Source organism: Triticum urartu, chromosome 2A (assembly GCF_056163025.1).
Source record: "Triticum urartu cultivar PI428250 chromosome 2A, HENAU_Tu73, whole genome shotgun sequence".
Taxonomy (NCBI): Eukaryota; Viridiplantae; Streptophyta; class Magnoliopsida; order Poales; family Poaceae; genus Triticum; species Triticum urartu.
The window spans coordinates 110,888,254-110,897,729 of record NC_141874.1 but is presented as its reverse complement, the minus strand read 5'-3'; the positions used below and the strand labels follow the sequence as shown (position 1 = coordinate 110,897,729).

Below are 9,476 nucleotides of genomic sequence, written 5' to 3'. Positions count from 1 at the left end.
ATTCTAAGTATATGGAGGACTTTTTTACCAATAAAAGAAAACTGCCAACTTAATAAAAAACTACTATACTTGCAAATATTCTTTTAAATGTAAATTTCTTGAAAAACTAGGAGATTATGGAGTCCAACTATACCATGCACCATTAAAAGTAATTGTGTTAAATATGATTTATGTGACTTAGGTGCAGGTGTGAGTGTCATGCCCTTCTTTATTTATAAGAAATTTGACCTGAATAAACTGATATCAACTAAAATATCTTTGGAGATGGCTAATTAATAAATCTATTGCAAGACCAATTGATATTTGTGTACCCTTCTCACTTTATTCCTGCAAGACCATTTTAAACACTACATGGGATTTTATTGATTGCAGTCAAGGGAAAATTACTTTTAATATTGAAGGAAGTGAGCACATTGTTTATTTCCCAAGGAATGCCAAAATCAACGAAAATAAATATTGTCCTCAATCAAAGTGGGTGATGATCATTCATATTGGAAATTCTCAATTTCAAATGCATTCCCCCCAAAAGGTGTATCGAATAATTATGGTAGGAACCATGCTGAAATGGAGGTAACACAAGCATAAATCTGATTTTGTAATCCACCGAAGCATTGTTAAAAATGCTTGATCACCCTTCCTAATAGAATCCTTGGTGATTACAAAGTCAAAAGTTTTCAATATTTTTCCCTCTAACCTACAAGTACCTTTTATTTTAGTTAAAGCTTTCAATTAGAGTATTTATGTCACTAGGCAGCTTTATTAAATAATAAAAAGTGATCAAAAAATATCAAAAATCATCGAAAGACATATCAGTGCATAATAAAAAAAATAAAAGAGCACCGGTGGCATGTGGAGGCCCATCTCGGACCTCCAAAAGGCCCACACGATGGGGCCAAACGGTTATAGTTGAGGGGTGGCCGCCTGGTAGTAGGGTCGCATGGGGCCCACTAGCCACCCACACGGGGGGCTTGGGCATGGGAGGATTCTTTCACCTTCCTCAAGCATCACATATTTTTCAAAAAAAATCCAAGCTTTTCTTGATGCCCATTATTGATCTCCCTCTCTCGACAAGTATTTGTGTTCAAACTTTGGGGGATTACTCAATGGTATGGTTCTCCTCCACTCATCCAATTAGAATTTTGATTAGTGCCTTATATCATGCTATGTTTTCTACTGTTGTCAAACAAAAAAATGAGTTTGCATGGTGATTTGAAATTTTCCAGAGTAGTCCTGATGCATGATATAGTCACTATAAGCTTAGTGGAGTTGTTTCCCGTATTTTTTATGAACAAGTCTCACATTTTGGTGATACGTCGAAATTTTCAAAATATGGACAAGCTCAAAAGTGTTATTAGTTCATCCTTTCATGGGGAGACTAGATCTTCATCTAGTAGCCAAACACTGGGAAGAATATTAATGGTGCCCGCTATGTAGGCGGTGGGACAAAGACTAGCTAGGCAACATGTTGGATGGTGTTCAGGTGCTCGACCTGAGCTCATTGAGCCTCCTAGTAGTTGATTCCTCGTTTATGAGGATTCGTGTATCGCTTTCCCTTTTCACTTTTGGGCATGTCGATGTTGCTGCAACAAATTTCTTATTTTTTACATGTACTTGGTTAACATGGTGTACGGACATGGTTTAAAAAGGAGCGACAAACATATTTAAAAAATGGTGTAGGGACATAGTTGGTGCTTTATCTATAAAGTGGGGCGAAAGTGTTTTTCTTTTAAAAAATTCTAGCCCAGAGAGTAGCTCAAATAGATTAAATACAATCTTCAAGTTCCTTGCACTCTCCACATAATCTTGTAACAGAAAAATATTTCTTTGCGCACAAACATGACTTCCTCTCGTTTTCTCCCCTAACCCTAGGCGGCCAGGGCAAACTTTCCCCTCCAGGCTTCACTGGCGAGCCCGTGGATCCGCCTCCCCTCTGCTTGCCGCTCCGGCAGCCGGAGGAGAATCTCGTTGCCTCTGTTCCGATTAGTAATTTAGATTAGGTTTTGTTAGTTCTCGCGGGTGCGATGCTCGGGTGGACGACTACGCTTCTTCTTCGAGTTTGTCTTCCGGACTTCGATCCTCCTCGAGTTCGTCTGTTTGAACATAGCGACGGAGCTCCAGCATAGATTCCTGCCATCTTCTTAGGGCGGTGAGGTTAGGGTTTCTCGTCATGTGGCAAGATTTGGTGTCAGATGATTCAGATCTATGCAAGGGTTCAATGGCGATGACTGCGGCTCCAGGGTGATGGTCCTTAGGGGCACGTGCATAAAGACTTCATGGCTGTCATCGATAAGGTCAAAACTGACTCCGGTAGGGGAGCGACGCATCGGCGGCTCGTTCTCACTGAAATGGAGGTAACACAAGCATAAATCTGTTTTTTTTAATCCACCGAAGAATTGTTAAAAATGCTTGATCACCCTTCCTAATAGAATCCTTGGTGATTACAAAGTCAAAAGTTTTCAATATTTTTCCCTCTAACCTACAAGTACTTTTTATTTTAGTTAAAACTTTCAATTAGAGTATTTATGTCACTAAGCACCTTTATTAAATAATAAAAAGTGATCAAAATAAAAATATCAAAAATCATCGAAAGACATATCAGTGCATAATAAATAAATAAATAAATAAAAGAGCACCGGTGGCACGTGGAGGCCCATCTCGGACCTCCAAAAGGCCCACACGATGGGGCCAAACGTTTACAGTTGAGGGGTGGCCGCCTGGTAGTAGGGTCGTGTGGGGCTCACTAGCCACCCACACAGTGGGCTTGGGCATGGGAGGATTCTTTCACCTTCCTCAAGCATGACATATTTTTCAAAAAAAAATCCAAGCTTTTCTTGATGCCCATTGTTGATCTTCCTCTCTCGACAAGTATTTGTGTTCAAACTTTGGGGGATTACTCAATGGTATGGTTCTCCTCCACTCATCCAATTGTTTTCAATATTTTTCCCTCTAACCTACAAGTACTTTTTATTTTAGTTGAAGCTTTCAATTAGAGTATTTATGTCACTAAGCAGCTTTATTAAATAATAAAAAGTGATCAAAATAAAAATATCAAAAATCATCGAAAGACATATCAGTGCATAATAAATAAATAAAAGAGCACCAGTGGCACGTGGAGGCCCATCTCGGACCTCCAAAAGGCCCACACGATGGGGCCAAACGGTTACAGTTGAGGGGTGGCCGCCTGGTAGTAGGGTCGTATGGGGCCCACTAGCCACACACACAGGGGGCTTGGGCATGGGAGGATTCTTTCACCTTCCTCAAGCATCACATATTTTTCAAAAAAAAATCCATACTTTTCTTGATGCCCATTGTTGATCTTCCTCTCTCGACAAGTATATGTGTTCAAACTTTGGGGGATTACTCAATGGTATGGTTCTCCTCTACTCATTCAATTAGAATTTTGATTAGTGCCTTATATCATGCTATGTTTTCTACTGTAGTCAAACAAAAAAAATGAGTTTGCGTGGTTATTTGAAATTTTCTAGAGTAGTTTTGATGCATGATATAGTCACTATAAGTTTAGTGGAGCTGTTTCCCGCATTTTTTATTAACAAGTCTCACATTTTGGTGATACGTCGAAATTTTCAGAATATGGACAAGCTCAAAAGTGTTATTAGTTCATCCTTTCGTGGGGAGACTATAGCTTCATCTAGTAGCCAAACACTGGGAAGAATATTAATGGTGCCCGCTATGCAGGCGGTGGGACAAAGACTAGCTAGGCAACATGTTGGATGGTGTTCAGGTGCTCGACCTGAGCTCATTGAGCCTCCTAGTAGTTGATTCCTCGTTTATGAGGATTCGTGTATCACTTTCCCTTTTCGCTTTTGGGCATGTCGATGTTGCTGTAACAAATTTCTTATTTTTTACATGTACTTGGTTAACATGGTGTACGGACATGGTTTAAAAAGGAGCGACAAACATATTTTAAAAAAGTGGTGTAGGGACATAGTTGGTGCTTTATCTATAAAATGGGGCAAAAGTGTTTTTCTTTTAAAAAATTCTAGCCCGGAGAGTAGCTCAAACAGATTGAATACAATCTTCAAGTTCCTTGCACTCTCCACATAATCTTGTAACAGAAAAATATTTCTTTGCGCACAAACATGACTTCCTCTTGTTTTCTCCCCTAACCCTAGGCGGCCAGGGCAAACTTTCCCCTCCAGGCTTCACCGGCGAGCCCGTGGATCCGCCTCCCCTCTGCTTGCCGCTCCGGCAGCCGGAGGAGAATCTCGTTGCCTCCGTTCCGATTAGTAATTTAGATTAGGTTTTGTTAGTTCTCGCAGGTGCGACGCTCGGGCGGACGACTACGCTTCTTCTTCGAGTTTGTCTTCCGGACTTCGATCCTCCTCGAGTTCTTCTGTTTGAACGTAGCGACGGAGCTCCAACATAGATTCCTGCCATCTTCTGAAGGCAGTGAGGTTAGGGTTTCTCGTCATGTGGCAAGATTTGGTGTCAGATGATTCAGATCTATGCAAGAGTTCAACGGCGATGACTGCGGCTCCAGGGTGATGGTCCTTAGGGGCACGTGCATAAAGAATTCCTGGCTGTCATCGATAAGGTCAAAGCTGGCTCTGGTAGGGGAGCGACGCATCGGCGGCTCGTTCTCACGGCAGTAGTGATCGTTCGGTGGTCTCGAAATCTTGATGTAATTTTTATTATGTTTGAGTTGTACTTCCGACGAACTTTTACAGTAGATCCGATCCTTTCCCTAAAAAAGAAATCCTGTAACAGATGTACAGCTTGTGCAGCATAGTGGAAGAAGATCTTTTTTCATTATTTCTGCACTGCATCTCTCTCAACCTCTCTCTCGTTTGCATCTTGGCCAAGCTGTACTCATCGTGCTGGCTAGGCTCTCTGCATTATTGGTTTGATATTCTTTCTTAAGCTTCAACATCTGAACATGCCAATTTGGTTGCTGTTGTTGGCAGCTTGCAGGTTTGTCAAACGATGATTCGTAACTGAATGTGCGTACTTCATGCGTGCTGCATTACGAAAAGCTCCAGTCTCGGTCACGACATATCAGCTAACATTTTGTTTCAGCTGGAAAGAGCTTTTGTATTCTGAGAATTATAGCCCTGACATGGATGCCAGGCAGGCACCATCTATTTCTTTTCATTTTCTATGTCGACGTCTTAACCATATTGGTCAAAGTTGCTCACATGTGCCAACAAGAAGGCAACAAAAGGAAAAATACCGGATTAGGTGTGGATCCCATCACTGAACAACCAGCTTCACATTTTGGTCGCTCTTCTTTGATCTCCAGTACTATGTACTCCCCCAGTTCCAAATTAACTGAAGGTTTGGTTTTGTCTTAAGTTAAACTTCTTTAAATCTGATCAAGTTTACAGAAAATTTAACATCTACAAAATCAGATTAGTTTCATTAGGTTCTTTATAAAATATATTTTCGTATTTTATATATTAGATTTGTAGATTTCAGGTTATTTTAATGTATTGATGGTCAAAGTTAAAACGGTGGTGTACTGACTTTGGAACTCAAAAATCTACAACTCCAATAAATTTAGAACGGTGGTGTACTGAGTTTGGAACTCAAAAATATGAAATGCTACAGATGAACTAATTTCAGAGAAGTTCACCGCAAAAAAAAGACTAATTTCAGAAATAACTCTAGAAATGATCGTGCACTTCAAATGAGAAACATCTTAGGGTTATCTGTACATGGGCACAAGAATAATCACATTTTTTACATCTTAATTTCCGACCTTTTGTTGAAGTATCCAAAATCTCAGAACTGTACTGTAAATAATGACAACACGGTGTCGGAGTCAGGGCAAGTCACAAGCGCCGGCTAGTTTTTAACCAAAGGCCGTCTGAGGGCTTTAACATTTCGTTGTTAACTTAAAAGATCATGGCATTATCATGTAAAAACTTCTCCAATTGGATAAATAATCAAGGATTACTGCTACTTTCCTTTGATGACATATACATTCGATGTGATGTTCTCCGTGAATCACACTAAAATAATGACATTTTGCGGCTTCACCAGGTATTGTCCCTATTTACAACATGGGGTTCCACATAATTTGGTAACCGAACAAGTACCTAGGCCACTGTATTTTTCCATCTAAAAGGTTGGTCGTGGTTGTCCCCACTGTTGTCAATTTCACCATCGTCTATTCCGTTAGTCGGTTTCCCGGGCAACCTTGCCTTCGTTGGAGCTCTACCGCCTCGACGTTCCTGAAATTAGCAATAAGATGATGTCTTCTTATTCATATGTTTCAATTTCTTTACGATCGTAAATGTCCAGATGAAATGAAAATCCAACTTAGGAATGTATGCCTTTATTGACTTACATCTCTGTTGTAGGGGAAATCCTCAACTTCAAGCATGTGAATGATCTGTCCAATCTTTGGCCTCTTGGAAGCATCAGGATCCACACATCGCAACGCCACGAGCAAAGCTTTCTTCACTGCTCTAGAGGCAGGCTTCTGGGGCATCTTTGGATCCACAACCCCCTCAGAGTTTCTGGTGCTCACCATTGTCTTCAACCAATCAACTAAGTTTACCTGAAAATGTTTAATTATAGAAATTATAAATGCAGTTAATAAAAATGCATTAACAAGCTCATAAGGCTATACAAAGGCACACCAATGACTAACCTCTCGGGGTGGCCTGTTATAATCCACTGGTACTCTACCAGATATTATTTCCATGATAAGAATCCCAAAACTATATACATCGCTTGTTTCGTTTAACATCCCAGTCCCCGCATACTCCGGAGCAACGTACCTGCAATGATCAACAACAAATTAGTAACCACAAATTCATGCCATATTATAATATTACCATAGGTACAGGAAATGCAGAGAAACTAACCCGAAAGTTCCCATAACTCGTGTAGTTACGTAACTTCGCTCTGGGCCTAAGAGTTTCGCAAGTCCGAAATCGGAGAGCTTAGCATTCCAGTGCTTATCAAGAAGGATGTTGCTTGCCTTGACGTCCCGGTGAACCACCTTCGGCTCAAGCCCCTCATGCAAATACATTAACCTACACTACAAAGTGTGAGATGTTTACGTGACTAGGCAAGATGTCAGTAATAATAAGAGTTATCCAAGCTGAGCAACACACACCCTTTTGCTGTCCCTAATATGATCTTCATCCTGTGTTCCCATGTAAGGGGACTTACAGGTCCAACATCCCCGTGGAGCCATTGTTCCAAGTTGCCATTATCAACATACTCGTACACAAGCATCCTAAGAATACCAACCATATGTGCAACATTTACATCACCACAATCCATAATTGTTGATTCTATAACTCAGCAAGGTAATCAAATAATGTGCATGCACATACAAGACAATACCTCTGATTCCCCTCGGCACAGTATCCTAGAAGGCGCACAAGGTTCTTGTGCCGAACACGGCCAATTGCTTCGACCTCAACCTTGAATTCTTTCTCCGCCTGCCCCCTAATAAAGTCATCAAGAAAAACAGAATTTCATCAGTTTGAGCAAGACACTAAACATTGACCAACCAAGCCGGTCCTAAAAAGTTGAACATATATATTGAAGAAAAAACTATTTTTAGTCCGTCAACTAATCTACAAGTTAATGTTTTGTCCCTTAATCCCCAATCTGGGAAACTTCCACTTCAACTTTTTAAACCGGACATTTTTCGTCCCTCAACCTAGCCAAAGCATCTGTGCTGACTAAGCATGGTTTTGACAGGTCATCACACACCTGGCAGTCTCTCTCTACCCTCTGTCCTTGTCATAATATCTGTCATACGCATTTCATCGAGCAGTTGTGGCCGCGGAGAGCACCCTGAGCCAGGCGATTGATGGCACGGAGCGGCGAGGGCAGCGTCCCTCAATTAAAACACACTGAAGCTACTGGCTACGAACATACCTGAAAAATTACTGAACCTAAGCTGCAGCTCTCATGCAGCGTCCGGCACCAATACTAACAGCGCATATATATAGAGGCTTTTCAATTGGGAGCACCCATAAATTCGAATTCAAATTCAAATTCAAATCGGTGAGGGTGTTCTCGGGTGATCCATAGCCATTGCAATTCACAAATTGTGACAGATATGATATTTCAACGTTGACAACACTTTCAGTAATAGTAAGTTACTGTAAAATACCTGTTGTTAAGCAAGTTCTTGACGCCGACCTGCGTGCCGTCTTCGAGCACGCCGTGGTACACGATCCCGTACCCGCCCTCGCCGATCACGTTCTCGTCGGCGAACATCTCCGTCGCCGTCTCCAGCTCCTCGAGCGTGTACCAGTGGCCCCACCCGAGGCGGGACACCTCCGGCGCCGCCTTGGGCGCGTGGTGCGCCGGGGCCGCGCCGTCCCCGCTCTCGCAGGTGCTGCCCTGCGACGATGGCATCCCGCTGCTCCGGTGGCTGTGGTGCGGGGGCTGCTCCGGGTACGCCACGCGCTGCTCCTTGACCGACGGCGGCGGCGTTATGGGGGACTGCAGCACCCGCGCCAGCGGCATCTTCGCGGCGGCGTGGGAGGGGGCTTCTTGGATGCCCTCGGGCGCGTTGACCTTCCTGGCATCCTTACTCGGAGGCGCGGACGTGGGGAGGTGGTGGGCGGGGGTGGTTGGCCGGCGCCGCCGTGAGCCGAGGAAGCAGAGGACGGAGAGGAGGACAAGGAGCAGCGCGGAGGCGGCGCCGACGGCGATGGCGAGGAGCACCCACAAGCGGAGCCCGAACACCACCGTGCTCCGGGACAGCTCCGAGTCCGCCATTTATGGGAGCTGCCACCAGCCTGCAGCTTCTTGCTCCTCCCGAACTGGTGGATCTCTGGCCGGGCCCGGAGCAATCAGGCCGCAAAGACCATCGGACTGTGCCGCGCAAACGGCCAGATGCTGGGCACGGCGGTGCCGGAAAGGGAGCGGGGAGGAAGAGGAAGTTGATCGGGGTGGGTGATCGGGTGCAAAAGGGAAGCAGGGCCGCAGCAATGTGGTTGCGAAGATTGGATTTGCTCGCTGGGAAAGTGGAGGGCGGTGGATGGATGGCTCGGTCGGTGTCGGCGCGATGAAAATTCAGGATTACGGTGAGGCGAGAGAGAAAAAGAAAGATATGGTGCAGGTGGCCGGTGGTTGGTGCGATGGAAATTCCGGGGCGAGCCAAGAAACGCGCGCGGGGAGAAGATTACCGAGCACGGGTAGAAGGTTGGTGAAAATGATGCTGGTGCTAGTGCTAGGCTCGAGTGATGGACCGAGAATGACAATTGAAGGGAGGAGGGTGGGAGAAAGAGCGAGAGGAGTAATTGGGAAGTAATGGGAGCACTGCTGCTTCGCATGCATGGGCGGGGGCGGAGGTGAGGAAGCCGGGCGCAGCGTGAATTCAAAGTGTGGAGGAAGGAGAAGGGAGGCAAATGTATACAAAAATTAGGTGCGGATTGCGGTGAGGAGTGAGTATCTGCTGATATCCTTTCTCCCATCTGCCGAAGGAGCTGTCGTGGGGATCGGAGAGCGTGTTGCAACTTTTCTACTCCTGATTTTGA

The 9,476-nt window shown here is 44.1% G+C and overlaps 1 protein-coding gene across 1 annotated transcript; it reads right to left on the bottom strand.

The window, feature by feature from the left end:
• Nucleotides 1-5,877: 5,877 nt before the first annotated feature.
• On the bottom strand, nucleotides 5,878-9,355 carry LOC147984156 (putative serine/threonine-protein kinase At1g01540). The gene is made up of 7 exons (XM_087543408.1): nucleotides 8,102-9,355; nucleotides 7,321-7,425; nucleotides 7,088-7,210; nucleotides 6,834-7,004; nucleotides 6,617-6,746; nucleotides 6,311-6,523; nucleotides 5,878-6,194 (listed from the first exon to the last, which is right to left on the bottom strand). The coding sequence occupies exons 1-7, from the start codon at nucleotides 8,713-8,715 to the stop codon at nucleotides 6,060-6,062; spliced, it is 1,491 nt and encodes a 496-aa protein (XP_087399534.1). The 5' UTR covers nucleotides 8,716-9,355; the 3' UTR covers nucleotides 5,878-6,059.
• Nucleotides 9,356-9,476: the final 121 nt, after the last annotated feature.